Here is a 26997-nt window from a genome sequence, read left to right on the forward strand (position 1 = left end):
ATTTTACTACGTGCTCATGGGAAAGACAGATAAGATAATTAAATTTAATGAGGTGCAATGCTGAACTAAATCTGTGGACATAACCGCGATAATATATGATGTATTACAACTGCCTTACGCAAACATGGTGAATCATATTAGAACGTACTTATATAGGCATTTAGAATACACTGACTTTATTATGACCTGTAAAATACTGTAACTCAACGTATATTAGGGATGTGCATGGGCAAGAAATGTAGTTCGGTTCGGCACTTCCAAAATTCGGGACTTCGGTTCAGCACTTCTGATATTCGGGACATTGGCAATTCACTAACCCCACCCCTACCCCTCCCCCTACCATGACCCTACCCCTAATCCTACTAGGGTTAGGGGTAGGGTTAGAGAAAGGTAGAGGTAGGGTTATTTTTCTTTTTTTTGTGTGTGCATTTCTATGGAAAAATGGAAATCTTTCTTCAACAAAAAAATAAGACATTAAAAAAAAAAAGATCTGGGGAATTTGGAGGCCATTCAATACCATGAACTCTTGTCATGTTAAACTTCCCCACACTGTCTGCCATGGCAGTCTACCCTGTTCCTCTCTGAGGACTGTCAGAGATCCAGAGACATGCAGAATGAGTAGCTACATATTAATTACATTCCTGGCCCCTTCATTCACTGTACACCACTCTAAGCTTTAATTGCAGACCGGTCTAAATTGGTAGAAGTGGGTATAGGATGCCATAAAGAGGAAGGGAGCATTGTTGGAGGGGCACACACATGGATGAGGGGGCTAGAGAGATACACGTAAGGAGGGGTTGAAGTGACACAGAAAAGAGTAGAGTTTGTTGGCAAGACAAACATGCCCAGCTTCCCGAATGTATTGTAACAATGGGTTGGTTTATCGGTTTATCATGCATCGTTATGGTCATTTGAAATATAAATGTATACCCACCATCAATCAAAGTGCCAAGCTCTGGCCATAATGTGTATTTGCCGCATTTACAACATTTCAATAAAAAAAAGCAATAAAACACATTTAAAAAGAATTTAAGATTATCTGATATGTTACAATATAAGGGGCTACAGCTCCCTTTGGACATGAGAGGTTATTGTACAGAACTAATGTAATTTTACAATGTAGCTATTGGTTCCAGTACAGCTGGCAATTGTCAAGAGCGTAGTCATTATATGATATCTTGTTTCAAGCTTATTTACCGTAACGTTCACTATGGAACCCTAACTTGCAGACAGGACAGAGTTGAGAGAATTGCAATACCGATCCTTAGAATGGTCGGGTTATGTAAAAATAGATAGTCAAAACACTAGCCGAGGTCAAGGGAAACAGAGAGACGGAATAACGAGAGTCAAAGCCAAATAACAGTAACCAGGAAATCCAAATAACAAGTGCAACGCTCAATTGTAAACCAAAGACCACAACAGGGCACTGAGGCAAGGGAGAGGTTAGCTTATATACACACAGGGTGTGTCTGATTGGCTGATCTCCAATTAGTGTTAACCACAACACGTGGGACGAGTTTCTTCCCTCCCTTGTGGTCTCTGATGTCATCACTGTGAGCGGGGTCACATGACCAGGTGCAGCACACATATAAGACAGCTACTCTGGAGGGTACAGCGTCAGACACACTGCCAGTCTGGAGACATGGACCGGATGACACTGCTCACGGTAAAGAAGTAAAGTCGCCGCGGGGGCAGGGGACCTGACATTTACTACACTGTGAGTTGCACTGAGCTGCTATATATACCAATTTGCCTGTGGGTCTCTCTAAGCGCCCCTTGCTTTTTCCCTCCTCTCTAAAACACAATTTCATTCCTAATACAATACATTTTCTTGTTTTACAAAATAGTACATCTACCTGCTTTTGATTTAGCTCACAAAATTGTTTAGTTTTCATCTCCAAAAATACCTGAATATGTCTTTCTGGGCACTCAACAAATAGCTCAATAGACGTCTCCCATTTTTGACTCTTTTGATAATATCAGTTATGAAAGAGCAATAGTTTCATTCATCTTTAATCCCAGGTTGGATTTTGACCACAATACCTTCTCCAGCCAAGTTAGAGAGCATTGGAATGTGGAATTTTTACAGATAGCCAATAGATCATAGTGGATGACATACAAGAATGTGTGCAGAATGTTAATTACCTACATATGGAATTGTATTCAGTCATCCAACAAATATGGAGAAAATAAAAATAATTCCTGATGGAAAATTTTACAAAAAACATCTCTATTACCTTAAGAGTGAGCTGGATGTAGAAGTAGCTTATTTATCTAAACACAAACTCCCATTACGTTTATCAGATAATTCTACACATTTGATCACCTTGTTGAAAAACGTCAAATCCTCATGTCACAATATTATGTGGTTCTGGTTTGTCTTCAGATTCTACAAAAAACATTATTTTATGTCTGGATTAACCCTAACCATTAAAAACGTACTAATTAAATCTTAATATTTTTTAAATAATAAGAGCAGTTCACTATGTAGATGTACTGAGAGTACACAGTTGGAGGTATAATTAAATAAGGTAATTAAATAACGTGTAATTTACTGTAGAGTGTTCTTTTTAAATGAAGAAAAATAAATTCTACAAAACATTTTACATGCATTAACAGCACCCACCCAGTAATGCCCGTATGGAGCATAATAGATTAATGACGCACTTGTCACCTATTCGTATTTTCAATGTGCTCAGCTGTCTGTAACCTTCAATTCGGTTGCTTCTAAGTGTGGTTGGAGATATTCTGGAGATAACCTGGAGGTAATCTGAGTTATTCAGGAGGATAAATAAAAAGTTAAGATTTACTTGATTTAAATTATTCACCTCATTGGAATGGCAGACTTAGTTCAATGTAATAGTTGCTTTGCATTTGTTTCACGTTTCACTTTTTGGAGGTTTGGTTGTTGTCTAATCTGTAGACAGTTCTCTATCTTGCGGCAGGAGATTGTATTTTTGAAGAGATTTGTAAATTATCTGGTAAACAAACTCAGGCAGGAACTGCTGCAAAGCCACTGCTGCAGAGACATACTAGGAATGGCAGATGGATTACTGTAGGATCTGGTAGACTTAGAGTTGTGGATAAAAGGCATATTGCACTGTCTGTTGCTCTACATAATTCATTTTCTGCACTTTCAGAGTGTAATGGTGATATGGAGACAGGCACTGAGGGTAGTGGTGTTGTGGAGAGAGGCATTGAGGCTAGTGGTGTTGTGGAGAGAGGCACTGAGGCTAGTGGTGTTCTGGAGAGAGGCACTGAGGCTAGTGGTGTTCTGGAGAGAGGCACTGAGGCTAGTGGTGTTGTGGAGAGAGGCACTGAGGCTAGTGGTGTTGTGGAGAGAGGCATTGAGGCTAGTGGTGTTGTGGAGAGAGGCATTGGGGCTAGTGGTGTTGTGGAGAGAGGCATTGAGGCTAGTGGTGTTGTGGAATGAGGCTTGAAGACTATGATGAGGCCTAATAGAAAGCAGTTGTTGTTGGGGGATTCCATCATAAGAGGTGTGGAGATGGACAATGGTGGTCTTGTGAGGTGTCTTCCCGGAGCTACTGCTCACAGAGACAGGAGACGTATCTGTAATATTGTTAAGCTAGCAAAGCAGGAAGGTAAATTGGATGTACTTGTCCATCTAGGGACAAATGACTTGGCTTGCAATGAGGTTTCAGAGGTTAAGGACGTTTTTAGTGTTTTTGCCAATGATATACAGCAGGTTGCTTCCACACTGTCATTCTCTGAAGTTCTGCCTGTGCATAACACTCAGAACGACAGGCGGATGCGTATTAGGGACTTAACTTGTGACTTGGTGAATGGTGTCGGGAGCAAGGATTTGGCTTTATTTCTCATGGTAGCTCTGTTTGGAATGGAAATAAACTGTACAAAAAAGATGGTTTGCATCTTTCTCAAAAGGGAACAAATGTTCTCAGTGAGCAGTTCAGAGGTTTTGCTAGGATGTATTTATCCCCTTACGGACACATGACGTGTGTGACATGTCATGATTCCCTTTTATTCCAAAAGTTTGGTCCTTAAGGGGTTAAACTATATATTTTTTTCATGATTTGACTTTGCTTTGAGAAATGCATGACTTGGGTACATTTTGCTATTTTTTTTTTTAAAGTGCACTTCAGCCAATATTTGAGGTAGTTCAAAGGTCTTTATGGTCACCTCTTTCTACTCTGCAGTCTAACACTGCACTTCCTACCTGTTGATAAGCCTTTCTTCTCTGATTAATTGACACCACAATCTGTCCGTTTATTAAAGGAACACTATAATGTTAGGAACACAAACATATATTCCTAAAGCTACTGTGTTTTGCAAACTATTTAGACGGTCCCCCCCCCTACGCTTGCAATAAAAACGATTTACTTATCTTTCAGCCTCAAACGCACTTGTCACCATGCGGTCGCCCTGCCTCCTTTGCTGAGATCATCAGTCTTGATGATCTCAGGTAATCCTGTGCTTCTTCATAGGAAAGTGCTAAAAAATGTTAGTGTGCATGCTTGGCAAATTGCTGCATCAATTGGCATATCCTCAAAGCAAGGCATTGATCTCCGTTGAGTTGCAACCCAGGACTCCCTCTAGTGGCTGGTCATAGTAACAGTTTAAATACTACCCTTTCTCCGAAAAGGCAGCATTTACACTTCTAATCTTGCAGAGACAGGCTGTATGCCCCAGAACCAGTACATTGAACTGTAGTGCTTCTGGTGACAATAGTGTCCTTTCAATATATCTTTTGATATTTTTATCTGCTTTCACATTGGCAAGCCTTCATACAAGGTACTATCTCAGCAATCAGGAAAATTTTCACATAGTTAAATAATTGTCAATATTTTAATTACATAGTTGCATAGGTACATAGCTGAAAAGAGACTTGCGTCCATCAAGTTCAGCCCTCCTCACATTTGTTTTTTGCTGTTGATTCAAAAGAAGGCAAAAAAAAAACCAACCCAGTTTGAAGCACTTCTAATTTTGCAACAAACTAGGAAAAAACTTCCTTCTTGACCCCAGAATGGCAGTCAGATTAATCCTTGGATCAAGCAGTTATTACCCTACATTGAAAGATTATATCCTTGAATATTCTGTTTTTGCAAGTATGCATCTAGTAGCTGTTTGAACATCTGTATGGACTCTGATAAAACCACTTCTTCAGGCAGAGAATTCCACATCCTGATTGTTCTTACGGTAAAAAAAACCTTTTCTTTGCCTTAGAAATTCTAGCAACTAGGGAGGATTTTTTTGTTGTTCACACTGCTAATTTTCTTAAAGGGCAGGTGTACTGCTGCTGTGCAAAACACAAAGAAGCAATGAGTGTATATGGACATTCTTCTTTTTGAAATTAACATATCTGTAGCAAACTGATCACGGTAATAACCAAATTGTTCCTTGATAAATCCCCACATGCAGAATAAACGGCTCAGGAGGAATCCCAAATAAAAAATTCAAGAAATCACAAGATATATTTGTATGTGTACACACACACACTTTTTAAAGACAAAAGCTCTCTGATAGAGAATTATATTTTGACTGTAACATATTTTATTTATTTTATGAAGCCAAATTTTTTTTTTTTTTCGAGGATGCAAAATATATTCTATTTTCACTTAAAATAAGTTAAGATTTTGTTAGTCCATTAGTTGGTCATTCTGTCTTACAAAGAACAAACATGTATTAGAGTGGCACAGGACATTGGAACAATTTGTGGAGTCCACGGGATATGAGTGATGCTTCTATACGCTGTCTGGGTTGTTTTTTTCTGAGACAGAGGACATGCTGTATGAGGTATCGTCGGGATCTGGAGATGTGTGATCATAATCCATGTCCTCAAATTCATGGGGTGGCTCTGTGAGAAGAATCTGCAAGGAGACACAAAACATATTGAAGAGATTGAACAGATGGCGTGTTAATAGAGAGCGGTATAATCACAGAAGCAAACTCTAAACACAGAACCTTTAATAATATTAATGAACATGTATCAATAGGTTTTATAAATATAACTGATTTGATAAAGAAAAAAATCAGCAACAACAATAAGGTGGTAGAACATTTGGGCTCTGTAGAGTAATCAGCTGTAGTCGTGTAACTCTCTACACATTGCTTACTGTCAGTCCTAGAGTTGATTTGGCATTTTAACTTCCATTATGTTTTGCAACATGGGAATTGTAGTCTGAAGAGCTTCTTGTTGAATACTTAAATCCTTATCAACGTTTTCTGGTAACATTATGCAAGCTCTGGGTTCCGGAGACATAATGAACCAGGAGTGTGTGGTGTGTTCGTGTAGGGGTTAATCTTTACCGTAGTGTGTTAGTGTAGTGTAGGGGTTAATGTTTAGCATAGCGTGTTAGTGTAGTGTAGGGGTTAATGTTTAGCATAGCGTGTTAGTGTAGTGTAGGGGTTAATGTTTAGTGTAATGTGTTAGTGTAGTATATGGGTTAATGTTTAACATAGTGTGTTAGTGTAGTGGTTAATGTTTAGTGTAGTGTAGGGGTGAATTTTTAGTGATGTGTTAGTGTAGTGTCGGGGTTAATGTTTAGTGATGTGTTAGTGTAGTGAAGGGGTTAATGTTTAGTGTGTTACGGTAGTGTAGGGATTAATGTTTAGTATGGTGTGTTAGTGTAGTGTAGGGGTTAATGTTTAGTGTAGTGTGTTAGTGAAGTGTAGGGGTTAATGTTTAGTATGGTGTGTTACGGTAGTGTAGGGGTTAATGTTTAGTGTAGCGTGTTACGGTAGTGTAGGGGTTAATGTTTAGTGCTGTGTAGGGTTCAGTGAGGAGCAGGAAGGGAGACCCCAGGGAGAAGCCCCACATCAGCTCCCAAATGTAGGGAGCAATAAATAAAATGATTTGTGAGTGAGTGAAAGAATGTGTAAATGTGTGTGCATGTCTGTCTGTCAGTGTGTGTGTGTCTGTCAGTGTGTGCATGCGTCTGTCTGTCTGTCAGTGTGTGCGTGCATCTGTCTGTCTGTCTGTCAGTGAGTGCGTGTCTGTCTGTCAGTTAGTGTGTGTGTGTCTGTCAGTGAGTGTGTGTGTGTCTGTCAGTGAGTTCGTCTGTTAGTGTGTCTGTCAGTGAGTGTGTCTGGGTGCTGGAATATGACGTCATTCCGGACTGGCATCACTAAACTGCGCGTGAGGGAGCAGTGAAGAGCAGGAAGGGAGACCCCAGGGAGAGGTCCCACACCAGCTTCCAAAGGTAAGGAGCAATAAATAAAATGATTTGTGAGTGTGTGCAAGAATGTGTAAATGTGTGTGCCTGTCAGTGTCTGTCAGTAAGTGTGTGTATGTGTCTGCCAGTGTGTGTGTGTCTGTGAGTGAGTGAGTGTATGTATCTGTCACTGTGTGTGTGTGTCTGTCACTGCGTGTTGGTCAGTGTTGCGATGTCCGCAGCTGGACAGTGGAGGATCTGGAGGAGACACGCAACGCCACGTCACATTCAGATGTGACATCAACGTACTCCACCTTCACAGGGTTTCAAAGAGTAGTGGGAGGATCAGCTTTGGCACAGGGTGCAGATGGCGCTATTGGGGGTATACCAGAGGCCGGACTCCATAGTCAAATACTGGCAGCGGCAATATGAGTGGAGTCTGCTTGTTAGCTAATATTTTTTTATTTTTTTTAAAACAGAGTCCGGGGTTTAGTAGACGGGGGGTGCTGGGATTTAGTAGAGGGGGGAGGGACTGGGATTTAGTATATAGGATGGAATTGGGGATTGGGGTTTAGTGTAGAGGGGGCTAGTGTTTACTAGAGGGGGATGCTGTTTTTTTTTTTATACTGTACTTATCAAAATAAACCTACGTTTCTATGACAATGTAATTGTTTTTTTTTTTTGTGGCCCACAAACGTAAACCTTGTTTATTTGGCCTGTGCTTGCCTTTGAGATTGACATGCTTGATGTATATGCCAATAATTACATTTGAAATTTGGCATGAAAGGTGTTTGGAAACAATAATGGCAATTTGCTCAGCTGATAGTAGATAAAGTGTGCATACACTGAGTGAACCTTTTAGGGTCCTAGGGGAGTTGCTATGGCAGTAAAGTGGACAATGATTCTTATATAAATTGATGTTTGTCCAATTTTCTAAATGGTAGATGCTAACTGGTTGTTGGTACCAGTGGTGGCAGATAAGAGTAGCATACAGATGTTAAACACATATATTGACCATGGAAACTATTTGTTAGCAGCTGAAATCTACTGGTTGTTGTTATTTAAAACACTTAGATGTTGCTTGTTACCTACAAGCGTAAAAAAATAAGCCCTCGTAATAAGAACTTGTAAATAAAAAAAAATAAAAAACACAAACAAAACAAAAAAAACATAAAAACAATAACAGTTAAAAAAAAAGGCATAACAAAAAGAGTATTAACCCCTTAAGGACACATGACATGTGTGACATGTCATAATTCCCTTTTATTCCAGAAGTTTGGTCCTTAAGGGGTTAAAGGGACACCACTGGCTGGAGTTTACCTGTTATTTATGTTTAGAATATACAAACAAAATATGTGCAAAAAACTAAAAATTAGGTCCCTGTGTGTTTTGCAAATCCCTTGGCTTTACAACTTCTGCAGAAATCATACAATAATCCAGGGAATGACTTAACTATTCACGATGTTGAACTGAACTGTTGAGATAATTCCAATAAGCAGCGCGTTACAGGCACAGTAAGGGTTTAAGGGAGTTCTAGGTCAATCGACAACTTTCTACTGCAAAAATCAGCTAAACTACAAGTCCCAGAGACCAAAGATGCAATATTATATATAGAGCTATTTTTGAGAGAGGGACAATAAGGGTAGGCTAACAGAGTAAAACAAATTATAAAAAAAACTAAAAAAAAAAACTAAACAAGACTTATGATGTCTGGTTACCTGGAGTGCCCCTTTGGGGAAGCACTCTTTCTAAGTTACAACCCAATGGTCAAGCAACCTAATGGCCTGCATGTTTTACCTGTTGTTGATCTTTGTTGTTGGTTTTCACAGCGTGGATTAGATTCCTTGTGAACGCTTGCAGCTCTGCATATTTATGCTTTAGCGTTTCCAGTTCATTCTCCATATATCGCATTTCTTCATTCTGTGAAAAGAAGAACGAAGCCATCGTTATCACCAGGCCGTGAAACAATTAAAATACAAATTGACACACAAACAAAAATAAAGGTCCCCTTTATGGTACTCCTTCCTCCCACACACCCTTTCCATTCTTTCAGGTGTATCCAGATCAGTTGATTGCCCTCTGTGTATTTACCATTCCTCCCTTTAGATTGTAAGCTTGTTGGGGCAGGACCTCTTCACCCACTACTCCCGTATGTCAAAAGTAGTTTGTTAGAATTCATTGTTTTTCTTGTTTTACCTTGTTGTTTTGTACAGCACAGCAGAATATGTTGATTTTATATAACTAATTGTAATACTATTTGATATCTTTCCTGTAACAGTCAGAGTGCCTATTGCAAAACTGAGATAATCTCTTCTTCAAGGGCCACAAACACAGGGGTAAGGATCGGGAGGGAGGTATTTTAAAGAATGAAGTTGCTTATGTTATATTTTTTTCATACATTGAACTTTTAAACCCCCCCAAAAAACAACTCATAGCATCACACATTCAACCACACACACAGATACATCCTGACTGGTAGCAGATGTGGAAGACATAAAACAAAAACCACATAGGGCTCGACATCACCTGAGGCATGAGAGCTGTGTTGTACCCAAGACATGTAATCAGCTGTCGAGAGACACACACACACACACACACACACACACACAAAAGCAACAGAACCTGGAGGAGATCACACAACGAAAAGCATGATTTCAAGAACTGGACATCAACCTCAAAAGAGGGTGAGCAGCTGCCCCACTGTCACAAGGTATAACCCTAACACGCAGAGTTTAGGATAGCAAGGGACAGATAGAGAAAAATTAACAAATTACCGGGCCTTAGTGTGGCCGGACTTGACAGAAAAACAGCGAAAATAAAAACGTAGCCAGAGTCTGGTATACGGTAATCAGTCAGACGGGCAAACAAGACAGGCAAGGGTTAAAGATAAACTCAGAGTCAGGAAACAAAGCCAAGATCAATATCAGAATACAATAACTCAGGGAACGCACTAAAAGGCACAGGATCGGGGGCGGGGCTTGGACGCCATCCTGGAAGGTTGCAGGCAGGCCGAGCTCCTGCTAAAAATCTGAATAAAAGTGCTATAGAAGCGGGTAAAAACCCAAAAATGGACTTTAACTACCTGAGCAATCTAAACCTGCATCGCGGGATTGATCTTGGAATGGGTGTTAACCCCTACATCCTCGCAAAACAGCAACTGCGGCCTCCATCCCTTTGTGGCCTGGTGCCAACTTGGCGGGAGATGCGGCCGGTCTCTACGTCGGGGGCGACCCAGGCACTCAGCCCAGTGGTCAATCTGGGCCCCGCACTCCCCCCCTCTGGGCCGGCGGGTGATATCCCGGCCCCCACCAGACGATTCCTTACCCCTGCAATGCATCCTGACTACACGAGTGAAGACGGCACAAACGTGGCCTACTTTAAAATGGCCAACGGCAAACCTGCACAACCTACCCAGCAACACAGAAACTGGGAAGCAGGATTCACACAGAGATTCAACGACATGTGCAAAAGATACTGGAGAGGCTGTGAGGAACGGCAAAAGCCGACAGCGAGACCTGCACCCGTGGAGCTACCTACAGACAACGCTCCGGAGCCTCGGCACACCCGCCCTGTACTGGGAACCCGGAAGGCTCAAGCACGCACCCGCAGCCCAAACACAGCAAAACAGAGTGGCAGCACGAGACCCCGACACCCCCCCTACCCCTCCCCCGGGGATGGTGAGAGAGGCACAGGGACTCGGGAAACTGGAGTCCGTTCACAACAAGGGCTATGGGAGTGCTGCACGACTCGGCAACAGGGGAGACGAGAACTCCACGCTGCCCCTACATGCATCAGATCTGATGGACACTCAAGCATATCCAAAGCCCTCCTATAAACGAGGCATAGGCTGACAGGGCACCCGCACCCCAGGAGAGGGTAGAGGCCCTTACACATTGCTGCTAAGGACGCTGCCCAGACCCTACCACAGCCTCCACAACTGAGACTGGCTTAACACTTAAGTAACCGTCAAAGTTTCAATGTGTATCATCTTTCTTGTCTTGTTCACCCAAGTTTAGCAATTGTATGTCACTCTTAGCCTAAATGTACTATGCTGTGCTGTCCACACGGGGCCATGTCACCTGCTACTCACGTCTTGACACGCCTGCTGACAGGCACTCTCTTGAGCCCTACTACCACTACCATTCTCATACTCCCTGTTTATAAGTGTGTAACATAAGCTATTCAACCTATTTTATTTTCTTCTAGTCAATTGTATTACCTAAGCAATCTCTAAATATAAAAAATTGTGCTTGATTTTACCTGAACCTATATGTTTCAAATGTCTTTTAAGCATTGAAGGAATGCCTTTGGGGTACCTTGCAACAACATGTTATCAGCTTATGCACTACAAAAATAAAGAATTATAAAAAAAAAAAAGGCACATGATCTAAGGCCAGGTGAGTTTAGATAATACTGGTTTTCAGTTGATTGGTCTACATTATGCCTGAGCCCCAAAACGTACGTGAATGGGGGCACCAGAATGATGTGGGGCACCAGAATGACCTGGGCCAATGGGAGCCGACCACGAAGTTAGGCTCCCATTTCCCCTTTAAGAAGGTACCCGTGACACGAGCAGCGTTCTTAATACTGTACTAGCTGCACTCCCGATCAGGCCGTTCGACGCGCATGGCCCGCCAGGAGTGTGACCCTGGACGGCACAAGGACCAGGTAAGTACCGCTACACCCACACAACAAGCAATCCTCAAAACTCCAAACTCTGAAAGGAGGAGGAGAGGTGCAACCTACAGCAGAATCCCTGAGAGATAACAATTCTGCATACGTTACAGGAGTGCTTTATGCAACTAATCAGACCGCTTTCTACTGTAAGCACAGAAAAATAGTTACAAAGTATGTGCAAAGAAAAAAAGTGTAATCATTTATTTTAAGTCTATTAAAAACAACTGAAAGGGATTCTATAGTGCTAGACATACATATTTGTATTCATAACACTGTTTTCTCTTTTGGTCCCCCCCCCCCCCCACCTTAGGTCCCCATAGGGCAGACCTAAAGTGCATGTGCCGTGAGCGTTGTGAGTGCATTAGGCCCTCCCAATAGGAAAGCATTGCCTCATTGAAGATTTCACGGACACTGGATGTCCTTTTGCAGAGCGTGAGGATGTCCAGCATTTTTCAGTCCGGTAAACTCCTGGAGTCACCTCTAGTGGCAGTCTGGTAGACATCCACTAGAAGTTGTCGTAGTGCTGCAATTTAAACATTGCCGTTTCTCAAAAACTGCATTATTTTACATTGCAGGGCTGAGGTGAACAGGGACACTGCACCCAGACCACTTCAATGAGCTGAACTGATCTGGGTGCCTATAGTGTCCCTTTAAATATGGTGCAGCATGAAAGCAAAAATAATAATAAAACAAATCAAAAAAATCTCTGCAGCCACTTACTCGTTTTCCATCATAATAGTATTTTGTAGTTTTTCTGTAATATTGCCTTTTTTTTTGCATATTACACCAGTGGTAATAATACAGATAAGAAATGACCCTGAGGACCAAACACTATTATTAATCATTGTCTCCCATAAGGCAAGGTTATTTCTTAGCAGACAATGACATAACAGTGCACAATAGCATATAACCATTTTTTTCAGATGTGGTTTTGACAAAATGATTCAAGAGATTTTGCTTCGAATACTGTACTGCAAACCACAGTAAACATAAGGCAAACACAAATCCCCAGCAATTATCTTTTAATTTAGGCCTGATATCCGCACTAAACTGACAAATATGTAACAAATCTAACAAGCGTATTTGCTGCACACAGACTGGAATGGGCGAGGGAGGAAGTTCATTATTTTAATGTTTAATATTTAAGCAGAAGAGAATTAGATAGAAATTATTTTAACACTGGAATTATCTTGCCTTTAACGCTGTTGAATAGTTCACTGGACCTGGAAGAGTTACTGACTAGGCAGGAGGACAAACACTGATAAGTGAGCACTGTGTGACTCACCGCCAACATACGCTGGCATTTCACGAACCACCACGAACATGCACACAGTGGCACTACAGAGGAGAATCTCTTTACCAGTCACTGCCTCGGCAGCAGAAAGAATCTCCTGACAATTTGTTACCATGGCACCCATCTGAATTGGTTTAAGAAGGAATGAAAACAGGATCTCCCCAAACTCCAATTATGTATAAATTTAATCAGCGATATCTCCTCGAGCCAACAGGAGTATAAACACTAAAGTGCTGGCTTTATGCCTCTTCAGAGTCAGCTGCTAGATTAGACATTTTCACCTAAAATAAAAAAATACATTTCAGCATCGATCATTACTATATGTCAGGGGCAGGCAACCTTCCGCACTCCAGATGTTATGGACTACATTTCCCATGGTGCTTTGCCAGCATTATGGTTGTGAGAGCATTATGGGAGGTGTAGTCCACAATATTTGATGTGCCTACCCCTGCTATATGTGGTGTATAGGTGCAGCATACTGCTGTAAAATAATATATATATATATACACACACACACATACACCAGGGTAATCATATTTGTAGTTGGATAAAGGCAGTTTTCTTGTAATAGGTTTCCAAAAAAAAAAAAATATATGTCCTACAGTTAGATGCCAAAAGATGCCAATTCTAAGATTCATTTATAACTAGTAAGCCATTGCAATGCCATAAAAGAACTGATATTGCATTGCTAAAGGAAAGGTTGCATTGCATGTGATGTCAGGGTGATACACAGAGAGGGCTGCGGGAAGTTACTTTGTAACTATAGGTATATTATCATCATCTAAAATAAGACAAGATCCCATTGGGAATATAATTGCCATCTTAGAAATCAATAAGGTTTACCAGCTAGAAAGGCAGTGATGGGTTTTTAGGTATCACAGCTGGTAACAGATTACAGTATCCAATATATTTCTAAAGATATATACCGTGCCTTCCCCTAATATTGGCACCCTTGGTAAATCGAGCACAGAAGGCTGTGAACATGTGCCTTTATCGTTGAACCTTTTGATCTTTTGTTCCAAAAATACACAAAAATACTCTGCTCTTATGGGTATCAAACAAATGCAAACACAACACAGGTATATATATATATATTTGGATATATTTGTTTAAAATATGTGTGACACAATTATTGTCACAATATTGTCATCTCTATGAATATTTGATTTATATTTCAATTCACATTTTACATTTTCTTAGCACACCTGGATGACTAGGAACAGGAAATTGTTCTACCATGACTTCCTGTGTCACAGGGGTATAAATATGAGGCCAAATCCCCTTATTCATTCACAAGGATGGGTAAAAACAAGAAATATAGCTGTGATGAGTGGCAAAGGTGTGTGGCCATTTCAGGCATTCATACACAGCCATGGCGCACTTTTCAGAAAATAGCAAAAGCATTGAAAATGCCAATTTCCATCATCTGGGCAATAATTAACGAGTTCCAGTCAATTGGACATGTTATGAATCAACCTAGAAGGGGATGTGTGTCTATATTGTCTCAATGCACTGTGAAGAGGATGATTAACGTGGCCAAAACATCTTCAAGGATTGCAGGTGGAGAATTGGAGAAGTAAGTTGCGTCTTGACCACAAAATCAGGTCCTGCCATCCCAGTACCCTGACTTGACATATAAAACCCTGTGAGGTTCAAGTCAGGGAACTGGGATGGCAGAGTTTTGGTACAACCTCATATTCCCGCACAGCTACATATAATGACCTGAAACAAAATGAGGAAGAACCAATAAGAATATGGAAAAATTGTCTTTTCAACTTTATCTCGTAAGGGTTATACAAGATTGAGTATTTATAAGGTGGAGGGACAAATCATCGGATTGAGTTGTTCTACACATTCCTTTGCCACCATATAGTTTATGAACATTATTTGGAAATTCCTTGTATTCCTTCCTTCATTTTCCTTTTTGAATTATATCATAGTTGTTATGATGTAAAAGATTCTCAATATTGAAATAAATCAAAACATTTTTAGCATGTGTACTCAAAATTGTGACCGAAACGGCAAGTCCTGGCGAGTTAGGGCTTCCATGGGTTTTGATATTAGAATCATACTTTGGTACAGCTGACAAGTCTGCACAGAATCATTTTGAAAAAAACAAAACAAAAAAAACCATTATATGATCAGTACTTCAAAGAACCTTGGAGTGAGAACGTTTAGAAAACTACCAGGTACCGGAAATAGATTTGAGATTATGGGATCTGTTTATTACAGGTAAAGTGATCGCCTACCAGTGAGTCAGATTTGCTACGGATTAAGTGAAAATTGAACTTCCCAGCACGTGCTAAAAGAACTTGTCAACTGAATTGGTGAGCTTTAACACCATCAGTAGCAATTTAAATGAGTTTGTAGTTTCTATCATAGATTACCTAAAGGCCATTATAAATCAAATTTAACACCTTATTTTGAAGATAGTTTATCCAAGAAAAGTTGCCACCTTTTAACAAATACTACTTATTGCACTACTAAAGAAAATGTCCCATGCAGCAGGTTTTAACAGGCACAAACTATATTATTATTGTCATTTGCTGATATAGAACAGATATATTCTCAGTGCTAGATATAATGGTAAAAGGAACACTTTACTTTTTACACATTTTACTTACCTTTTTTTCCATCGCCGTGGTTGGCCCCTCCTCCATGGCTGACAATCAGTCTTGAAGATCTCAGCTAATCTAATGGCTTTCCCATAGGAAAGCATTGTTAGGCTATTGCACATGTGCAGTAAAAGGCCACACTGCGCCATCCGGCATGTCTTCATAGTGATGTACTGAATCAATGTATCTCTGTAGGGAGCGTTCAGGGTCTCCAGGCAGAGGATGGAGACACTGAACGAAATTGCTGAACTAAATGCAGCACTGACCCAGGAAGCACTTCTAGTGGCCATCTGAGTGACAGCCACTAGAGGTGTTAAAGGCAGTAATGTAAACACTGCCTTTTCTATAAAAACACAGCGTTTATAATGCTAAGACTGCAGGGACATGCTATAGGCACCATAAACATAGAATGTGACACAGATTCGGCCCATCTAGTCTGCCCAATTTTCTAAATACTTTCATTAGTCCCTGGCCTTATCTTATAGTTAGGATAGCCTGATGCCTATCCCACGCATGCTTAAACTCCCTCAATGTGTTAACCTCTACCACTTCAGCTGGAAGGCTATTCCATGCATCCACTACCCTTTCAGTAAAGTAATACTTCCTGATATTATTTTTAAGCCTTTGCCCCTCTAATTTAAGACTATGTCCTCTTGTTGTGGTAGTTTTTCTTCTTTCAAATATGGTCTCCTCCTTTACTGTGTTGATTCCCTTTATGTATTTAAATGTTTCCATCATATCCCCCCGTCTCGTCTTTCCTCCAAGCTATACATGTTGAGATCCTTTAACCTTTCCTGGTTTTAGTTTTATCCATGAACACATTTAGTAGCCCTTCACATCAAAGGTCTATTGTGCATTCCGTCAATAACGTCTTCAATCTAGGTTAAAATTGCATTCTTTTCCCCTTCAATATGTTGCCACCGATATTTCCAGGTGCATATGATTCGGAGTAAATACATTATGATCTTTGATGATCAGTTTTTATTAATACATTTAGTTGGAGTTATGTAGAATCTCATCACTACATGGTTAAGAACAGACAAACATTTTAACTCTGGTCCATTGATGGCTCATCTTGGTACTCCAGATATTTCTACCTATACCACCCATGTTGCTCATGTGAAATACCCTTTAGAAACATCTAGGGTGCAAGAGTTAGCCCGCACTGCCCTGGTTATGTCATTTTCATTTTATTTACAACGCCCAAAAATTAATGAACAAGTATGCACAGTGGAATCTGATCATTTAGAATTCCTTTTCAGACTTGTCTATGCTTTTTGTCTCCAATGTTGCTTAATTAGGTGCCATGGAGATTAATCCTTACATCCTGGAGGCAGGAGGACCATTCTGGAAGCAAGCCCTTGGCTGTGAGCTGAACAAGTAACATTGAATCGAGGCTTAGTGGGAATTGTTCTGAAAACTGTATATCGATTTGCTCACTCTGCAATGTCAAGATACTCTGGAATTAGCACGGTGGCTGGTACTGTAAAGGAAGTGATATTATAATAATGACATCAAATTAAATCTTCCTTGTATTGTCTTAGAAGATAACTACTCAATTACACCACCAGCTCAAGTTTACAAAGTTCCTCACATGAGCACATTGGTCAGACAGACTGAAGAACTGATTATTCCAAAAGGAATCGTAGCTAAAGAAGGGAGTGTAATTGGATGATGATGGACGGGAGACCCAGGGTTAATGTGCAAAGTACAGAATAGATACATATTGGAATTGAGTTGGTTGTGTATATTTTCTTTCTCTTTTAAGTCTTTGTTTGAGATTTTTTTTTTTAATTCTGTAAGAAAACCCATCCTGTTTGTTTAACTGCATCCAAGTCCCACTGTTGGGGTAGATGGTATGACTGGGTACCAGTGCAGAGAAACTACAGTATCCCATGTCCCTGAAAGATCTCTCTCTGGCTTAGTCTTAATATATTGAGCAGTGAAACTGCTTGAAACGCTAGTCTGCAGAGATGGCTCAGCAGTCACTAGGGGGCGCACAACCACTGCTCTCTTTAAAAAAAAAAAAAAAAATGCACCCTAGCACATAAACTGTTAAACCCTGCTGCTCCTATTAAAAAAACAACACATTTTACGGGTTTCATTGCTCCATTACTTGTTCAGCTGCAACCGTGCAAAATAGATTTTCTATAGACACCTGTTAACTGTATCACTGCCAGGATGCATGTCTTCACAGTGAGACTCAACTGGAGAATATCAGACATATTTTTAAAATGCTGACCAGGTCAGCAGAAAAAATGACTCCATTGTTCTTAGTATAGAATATTTTGTGCGTCTAATTTTTTCCCCAACAAGCACTTGTTTGTTGTTTTAATATAAGTACCCGTCTTCAGAGAATAGAATAGAATAGAATAGATATATTCACACACGTGGCAAGCTTGTTTAATTTCCTTCTCCCATTTCCCGTCTGTAAAAATTAATTTCCCCCCCAAAATCCAAAAACTGTATCTATGCTGACATTAGTGAAGATTTAATTCACTTCTTCTATAACCAGGGTAATTGGAATACCAGGAAAATGGAAGATGCTCCCAATATATTCATGTTGCGTATACAGTATGTTGTGTTTATGCTATTTGTTCCTACAATGACTGGTTTAGTCTAGGCAAATGTTATTCTGGATGCTTCGTGGCATTACGCTAATTTGGACATTTGTTGAATTCATTAACGAGCTGAAATTAATAGTCCACTGGCGACAGTGTGTGTAAAGAACAAGCTAATCTTCAAGCTGCAATGCCTTCTGGATATATTTAATATAAACAAGATCCTACGTGAGTGTTTCTCTCTTAGACTCCTGCCCTCTTCTACAGCCCACATTAACGGCCCTTTCCTCCACATCTACACCACTTCCTTTATCGTAGCACCCCCAGTACCTCCCTCCTGAATCTGAGAATATCATGCACTCCAACCTTCCTGGGGCAGCAGGCAGACTGGTAAAATAAACACACACTGGTGACAACAGATTGAAGAAGCTTCCATGCAAGGTAGACAAGTACACAGAATGTTGACGGAAAGGTAATATGAAAAACATTGCGTTGTACCTTGTAATCCAAGAGAGAGCGCATCTGGTCAATGTCATATTTGTTCATGGAATCATCCAGTTCCTCGTCGAGCACTTCTACCTTCTGCAACAGAGTAACACAGAAAGTGATGGACTCACTGTGAGTCTACTGTAGGTAGATTGTTAGGTGTTACTACAGGTTCTCCTTAAATCAGTTCAAACACATCTAAGTTAAATGGCAACTCAATAAACATGATTAGTGCACTTTAAAGGCATCCAATATAGCAGTTCCACCTGTACATTATTTGGGTAGTCACTCGGCTAACTGGAACAGTGAACCTCAAACCAGTTCTCTAGTGCTATCAACAGTCATGGTTTAAGATCTCCATTGGTGGTCCATTGAATAATGGCTAGAGAACAAACTGAGTCTCGAAGAATAAATGAGTTTAAGGGGTGCCTGCCATACCAATGAGAACGTATGGTCTTTTTAAATGGAATATCATTCTATCTATACATTGTGCTATTTGAAGACAAACCTATTTAAAAATGGGTCTCTCTCCCACCTGTCAGTCAATTGACTGATAATGGAGTACATAAAATCTCACTCAGGAGGTCCTTATGCTCGCCATGCATAGAAACCCCAGGGCATCGTCCATAAACAATGCAAATCAAACACTACTGTGGGCAGACCGGAGGTGGGTGTTAAAGGAAGAGTAACTCCCATGAAGCTCAGAACATGGTGGTGCTGAAACGGAGGTTAGCTGAGTTACGCATATCAGGGAAATTCACTTTGAATACATCATGTATCTCTGTGATGTATGATGTATTTAATGCATTTGGAGCTGATTTATGGTAAGTATAAAAATTGATGACACATTCCTTTAAACCTGTTGTTGCAACAACATTGTCCTCATTTGTAACCACAGAACTCTTCCACACTAATTGTTTAAATTGTACTGCAGAGTCCACAGCGACATCTTAAATCATGAGTTCAGTTGTATTACAGAAAGATTGCAACTTGGAAAATGTTGCATAAGCCATTTTTAATTAGTGTTATTATTAAGAGCAATTACTTATTTATAGAAGGACGTACATAAACATTAATATTTAAGGGTGCTTGGAATAATAGCCACTTGCACTGGGACACAGAGCAGTACAAGCATTCTGTTACAGTAAAAGCCAATTGTACAAATAAAGTTCCAACAAGGCTCCTGCGTGCTGTAGTTTACCTCGTGTCATAGTGTGAATAACAAAAATAAATAAATAAAACCTCCATTAACATTCCATACAACGTATGTTTATATTCCATACAATGAGAATATATTTATTTTGCTTAGGCGGGGATACTTCTTGATTTCCACTCAAATGAAAGCACGAACGTAAGTGTGCAAATTCTGAAGCTCGAACGTCTTTTATGGAACACTCAGAAGTTAAAAATAAATACATGTATTCCTAACATTAGAATGTTGTACAGCCCAGTTAGATTAAAGGAACACTATAGTGTTAGAAATACAAATTTGATTTCCTAACACTAAAATTTTCTTCTGTGCTTCCCCCCGTCTACGGAAGGGTTAAATAACCCTTTTCACATTTACCTGATTTCAGTACCGAGGTTCCTTGGCACTGGGTAGGGCTCCTCTTCCTCCGACGTCAGGCGATTGGGGGAACAAAACATGCATGCGTGGAGAGCGCCTCACATGCATAGGGCCTTCCTAAACTCCAAAGCTTTTCTATGGGGATTTAAAAGATGCTGGATGTCCTAATGCAAAGCGTAAGGACATCCAGTGTCATTTCAAAGAGTTAAGCTCTGTGTAAATACAGGAAGTGCCTCTAGTGGCCACTAGAGGCTGTCTTAGTACTGCAATGTAAGCATTGCAGTTTCTCTGATATTGTAATGTTTACAACTGCAGGGTTCCAGGGACAGGGTCACTGCACCCAGACCACTTCAATGAGACAAAGTGGTTTGGGTGCCTATACTGTCCCTTTAATGGACCCAACCATAACTCAGGAAATAAAGCATTTAACTTACCCTCTATCCCCTGGCACACCTATCTCGCCTGGCTGTGATCATCAATACAGATGATTTCAGCCAATCCAATGCTTTCCCATTGGGACATACACGGGTGGCTAGTAAGCATATGCGGCAATTGACTCGCTGCTCCAATCAGCTTCAAGGTTATATACGAAGATGGGAATTTAAGTCAATGTAACCAAGTTGCAAAAATAAGAATTGGAAAAGTCAGCTATGCTTTACATCCAGCTACTGTGGACTAAATTTGAAATTCACTTAAAAATTCTAACTTCAGTGAATAATCCTGATGGACTTGATGTATCTCTATGAGGAGCACTTGGCTTCTCCTGCAGGACTTCAACCAGGAATCGTCCCTAGTGGCTTTCAGAATAAGCAGCGATTACACTGGGGCTGACAGTGTCTATGGAACCAGTACATTAAGCTGATTAGAGTGTTCCTTTAAAAGATAGTGTGATAATCACAGAAGATCTTCTCAAAGTGTTATACTAACCACATTCTCAACAGCGAAAACATCTGGACTGTCTTGTTTGATAATGATGTCATCATTCCGTCCTGTCTCCGTCATTTCATCTGCTGAAAGACAAGGAGAGAGTAAATATTCTTTTTGACATATGTCATTAGGACAATCCATGCCATCCTCTGTGGCATCATTCTGCAAGAAAAATAAGCAATCGATTGTTTAAAGATCAAATAATTCATGTGCATGCTATTATTATATTGTAATTATAATAACCGCCTCACTCATTTGTAATTAGTTTTGTTATCAATTTAGAATTTTATTTTTTTTCCAAATATATTTTTTTTTAATCTCACCTCCCCTTATTTGTACTATTGAAAATACGGATTTCAGTCCGTGTAGGGGACAAAGTTTCCACTTACTCACTAGCCATTAAGTTCACTTAACAACATCCTGTGTGTGATTAAAGTTCACTTAACAACAAATATATGGGAAGCTGAGCAACAAACATGAAATTACAGCTGTCATTAGATTTGTGTGGTTTGAGGTGTGAGGGTTGTCGGACAGTCCTTGACCCGTGGAATAGGTGGAAGATCCTTCTAGCTCCCCTCCCTCCTTTTCCATAATTTTTTTTTTTTTTTTTATATCCTCTGGCATCCTATCAAGCTTTACAATTGGGATAGGAGAGTGAACGTGCACAATTTTATATTATAATAAACATGCGGAACGATAAGAAACATGCTGAATTTTGCTTGAACATATGTAGAAATGAATCAATTAAGATTGTTTGCTAGAGTTATTTAACCATGGTCTATCATAGCTTATATACGGTAAGTAATATGAAACACGGTAGTGCTGAGAAACCTGTTACTATATTAAAGTCATATACATGCTTTACTGTTGCTGCAAGCCTATGAACAGGTGGTATGGGTAAAAATTCAAGATTGTGTTAGCTTAAATATCTTAGACTAGGTATATCAGGCGTGGAATTCTGAAACGAGGCAAAGAGTGTTATGATATACCAGAAGTTAGTTAGTAGGCAAACTATCAGCCGAGCAAATACAAAGTTCTCACGGTGTGTATGTGGGCTAGGGCTGTAAGTAGTTTGGCAAGTCAGTCCACATACGCCTAGCCGATGCCGCTTCTGGAGGCCTTGATTATAGGCTTGGAGCGGATGTCTGTGAGCCTCCTTTGCTGTACTTTGGCACTCCGCGCCTCCACGTGATCTTCACAGCGCCGCCCGGCCAAGGCTTCCCTCCAGCCCCGTGATCTTCTTAGAGCCTATACCATTTTTCCCCAGACTCTGTGCCCTCTCGGAGCCAAGTCCTTCCCCGATGGGGGTCTGTGCAGGGTTGCAATCCGCCGCTGCAGCATGTGTCTTGCCCTCTTCAGCAGGTTGGTACGTAGGGGTCGATCCCTGTGTGGCTCTACTCCCGGGTGGGCCAACAGTAGTGCATGGTACAGTTGTAGCGTTGGCTGGTTGGGGTCTTTCCAGCAGCACCCCATCGTTTAACCTTTTATGGGACGTTGCTCTGGTGTTGGCGCAGGAGGCTGTCTCCTACTCTCCAGTCGCTCCCAGAGTCACCTGCATATGGTGTCGAATTTTGCTTGGAAGGCTGCTGCCCAGTCGCTGGATGTCTGGCGTATTGTGTGGACCGCGGTGCCGTCGGACATCTTGGTTTGGCCTTGTGGCTCATGCCTGTCGGTGCCCTGGAGCTTTTCGGAGGAAGGTGCTCGTTATGTGGGGGCAGACCGGGATGACCCCCACCGGTCCAGAGGGGGGGAACGAGGACTTATATTCAGATGTGCAGCCGGTTGCGGCGTCTGAAAAAGTTGCCGTCCCTCCCGCGTACGCCATGCGTGTAGGCCTCTGACACTTGGCGAGTGAGTGGTGCTCGTAATGTCTCTTGGGTGGTGTCTGTTTGTTCCTCTCGGTGGCACCTCACATTTGGTGGCCTGTCACGATTGATCACCGTTTTGACAATAAAAATCTGCTTTCTTTGTCAAGTGCTGCAGGAGCTGCTGAGGCTAGCATCCTCTCAGCTTCGTGGTCAGGCCCCGCCCCCTCCCTTACCTTTTCGGTTTTTATTTTTTTCTCTTTTTTTTTTTGCTCAAGCCTCAATTTTTCTATCTTGTATGGAATAACTGGAGTACATCAGGTCGGCCGAGAATGAGAGTCTAAATCTACTGTATTATAAATTCCACTAATGTTTGCTTGAACTACTACTCTCTCATGTTATGTCCTTAATTTGTTATAGAATGATCCGGCAATGTACTCTCCACATGGTGGGGTTGATATCTATGACATACGTATGCAACTTACTTTTTTGTATTTTCTATGTTCTATGTTGACATTTGCACAACTTTCATATTGCAATAAATAATTATTGAACATAAAGTTCATCATAAAGTCAAGAAGGAATTTTTTCCTATTTTGTTGCCAAAATTGGAAGCACTTCAGACTAGGTATTTTTGCCTTCTTTTGGATCAACAACAAAAACATATGTAAGGAAGGCTGAACTTGATGGACGCATGTCTCTTTTCAGCAATGTAACTATGTTGAATGTAACTAAAATCAACAGCACGGTTTTGGTTTTTTAAATAAACTTCTAAATTAAACACATTGTGCTGTAAGATCTGATTGAAAACTAATTATTTTTCAGTATTAGCATTGGGAGGTGTGGCTAGGGTTTCAAAAACAGAAACTAAAGTGATTTAACTCCTAAATAGCAGATAACTAAACTGTGAGACATCAGGAGCATGATCTATACACCAAAACTGCTTTATTAAGCTACAGTTGTTTTGGTGCTTGGAGTGTGCCTTTAAGTGTACTTATAAAGCGATTCTGTTAATTAGCAGGCAGAAGTGCATATAAAATCAATCTTATCCGTTGCCAGAATGTGGTAACCACCATTTTGAAAATGCAAATACATAACTTCCTTCCTTCATGTAAACTTTGAAGCACTGAGTCCATCATGACATCAACAGGGATAACCAGCTCTAACAATAACTCACAAAAATGTGATATTAACTAGTATTACCACAGAATTTTTGACAAACTGTATGCGAAATGCTAAAAGTCAAAGGGGACTTCACTGTTGGTAAACTTGTGAAAGTCAGAGTGATTTACAGAGGGAACTTCTATTAAAGGGACACTATAGTCACCAGAACAACTACAGCTTATTGTAGGTTTGTGTTCCTGACCCTATAGTGCTCCTATAATGACGAGTCTCAAATGATATACATAAAAATAATGTGTTAGTTAATTGCGAGCAATAGATTCAGAATTCAAGGAATATATCAGTATGCTCACTTTTGCTGCTATACCCACAATGTCCTCCGTTCCCCTTGCTGCTTTGTACTTTTTATTCCCCATGTCAAAAAGGAGTTTGGTTGAGCAGTTTTCTCCTACGGTCCTTTAAACACATAACATGTGTGCAACCATCTAAGTTCAATCAAAAGCAAGTGCCCTCAATAATGTATTAAGGGGCATTACAGTGTCAGAAACACAAACATGTATTCCTGACACTATTCTTCTAAACCCACTGTCTAGGTGGTGGACCCCCCTTATTTCTTGTTCCAGCGCCATTTGGGTCTCCTTCCGTCTGGCCCCACCCCAATCCTCCTCCTTGGCTGTCATAATCACAAATGATGATCTCAGCTAATCACAATGCTTTCCTAAAGGAAAGCATTGGATTGGCTTAGATCAGGGATAGGCAACCTTCGGCTCTCCAGATGTTGTGGACTACATCCCCCATAATGCTCTTACACACATAATGCTGGCAAAGCATCATGGGAGGTGTAGTCCAAAACATCTGGAGAGCCGAAGGTTCCCCACCCCTGGCTTAGATTGTCAAGGTGGAGCTAAACGCCACCCTGGCCAATTAGCATTTCCTCATACAAATGCTTTGAATCAATGCATCTCTATGGGGAAAGTTCCGCGTCTCTATGTAGATTTGTTTTAAATTCCCTTTTAACTCAAAATAAACTTGTTATAAAAATGATAATTAGTTTATGTTTACAGTTCTGTAATATAATTAGAATTTAATATGTAGTCTATAGATCCTATATTAAATTATATATTAACACGATTGGTCCAATTTTTTTTTTCGAAATAATTAATTAGTGAAATGATTATTACATACACCATATGCAACTTTAAATAAAAATATATGGAAGTAGAAAGAATGTTGGTCTCAAGAGCTGCCTGATTTGGAAGCCAATATTATAGTTAACTATTTTATTGCCACTGCGGCAAAACACTGCTCAGTCCTACATAAGTAACAGTCATTAAATGACTAAAAATAATAATATATATATTAAAAAAAAAAAAGGACAAAACAAGCATAAATTCTGCAGGGTCTTAGAATGCTGAGCAGACAAAAATAATCTCCAAGCTCAGCTGTAATCTGCCAGCGAGTCTTTGCCATGGGGTTTGTTGGAGAGCTAATGGCTACTTTGACCTGCTATTCCACCTTTTAAATAAATGGTTATTTAAGCAATGCCTGTAAATAAAGCTCGTGCTACACTATCTTCTTCTCTTAGTATCTTAATGCATAAACTGCCTCTTTCCCCTGAGCCTTAAAGGTAATTATATCTCTCCTAGGGCTCTCTTGCTATGTGCAATTATCCCAGATTTTGAGTTGAATGTTGAGCTTAGCCAGTGGAAAGATGCAACGTTTAGCTACTGGTATAAACAGCCTGGCACAGAGCACAGAAGGAGGCTGGTAAACTCAGTAGTGCTTTAATCAGAAGGATATAACTTATTGTTCTGATGATGCAGTTCCACTAGTAGGCCGTGGCACAATTATTACACATAGATTTAAAATATAATTTGATCTGTAGTGATGTCCGGAACGGTTCGCCTGCGAATAGTAAACATATGCGATGTTCGGTCCACCCCCTATTCGTCATCATTGAGGAAACTTTGACCCTGTACCTCACAGTCAGCAGACACATTCCAGCCAATCAGCAGCAGACCCTCCCTCCCAGACCCTCCCACCTCCTGGACAGCATCCATTTTAGATTCATTCTGAAGCTGCATTCTTAGTGAGAGGAGGGACAGTGTAGCTGCTGCTTATTTAATAGAGAAATTGAGAGATAGGCTAGTGTATTCAGTGTCCATTACAGTCCTGAAGGACTCATCTGATCTCTGCTGTAAGGACAGCACCCCAAAAAGCCCTTTTTGGGGCTAGAACATCAGTCTGCTTTTTTTTTTTCCCTGTGTAATCTAATTGCAGATGCCCGCCTGCCAGCGTGTGTGTCAGGCTCACAGCGTATACTGTGCCCACTTGCCCAGTGCCACCACTCACTCACTGGTGTCACAATAGCTTGCATTTAAAAAAAACAACACTTTTTTGACTGTGATTGCGCAGATAGGATATAGCTCCACAAATTTGTAGGACCTCCCTAAGTTCTGTAAAAATAGAATGCCAACATAGGGTAATATGTTTAACACATAATATTAAATTTGTAAATCTTGGTCAAACTCACAATTTGATGAGCATTTATAAGTTTGCTCTAAACTGTGTAGGCAGAGTAAATCATTCAGGTACATAGATCAGAGCTACGTCCCCCAAGAGGTGTTTGCAGTCCTCAGTCAGGTAGATCAGGAACCAGATAGCCAGGTACAGGTGAAAAATAAATTTATTCTCAATAAAAAACACTAAAAAGCACAACGCGTTTCGACCCAATAAAGAGGGTCTTCCTAAGGTGCAGATACAAGTTTCAACTGAAAACATTTACATTTTTATAAAGCAAAAAATGAAAAATT

At 40.4% G+C, this 26997-nt stretch overlaps 1 protein-coding gene across 4 annotated transcripts in view; it reads right to left on the bottom strand.

The window, feature by feature from the left end:
* Positions 1 to 5558: 5558 nt before the first annotated feature.
* The window catches only part of HDX (highly divergent homeobox), an 80286-nt gene continuing 58847 nt past the window's right edge, over positions 5559 to 26997 (bottom strand). For 3 of the 4 annotated variants that reach the window (XM_063431854.1, XM_063431851.1, XM_063431853.1), the window contains 4 exons: positions 21258 to 21340; positions 18776 to 18859; positions 8928 to 9050; positions 5559 to 5846 (listed from right to left, as the gene is read on the bottom strand). In XM_063431854.1, the coding sequence (XP_063287924.1) occupies positions 5721 to 5846; positions 8928 to 9050; positions 18776 to 18859; positions 21258 to 21340 (416 nt within the window). In that variant the 3' untranslated portion in view covers positions 5559 to 5720. The remainder of the gene's footprint in view (positions 5847 to 8927; positions 9051 to 18775; positions 18860 to 21257; positions 21341 to 26997) is intronic. The other variant, XM_063431852.1, reaches the window with a different exon arrangement.

Source organism: Pelobates fuscus, chromosome 9 (assembly GCF_036172605.1).
Source record: "Pelobates fuscus isolate aPelFus1 chromosome 9, aPelFus1.pri, whole genome shotgun sequence".
NCBI classification, from domain to species: Eukaryota; Metazoa; Chordata; class Amphibia; order Anura; family Pelobatidae; genus Pelobates; species Pelobates fuscus.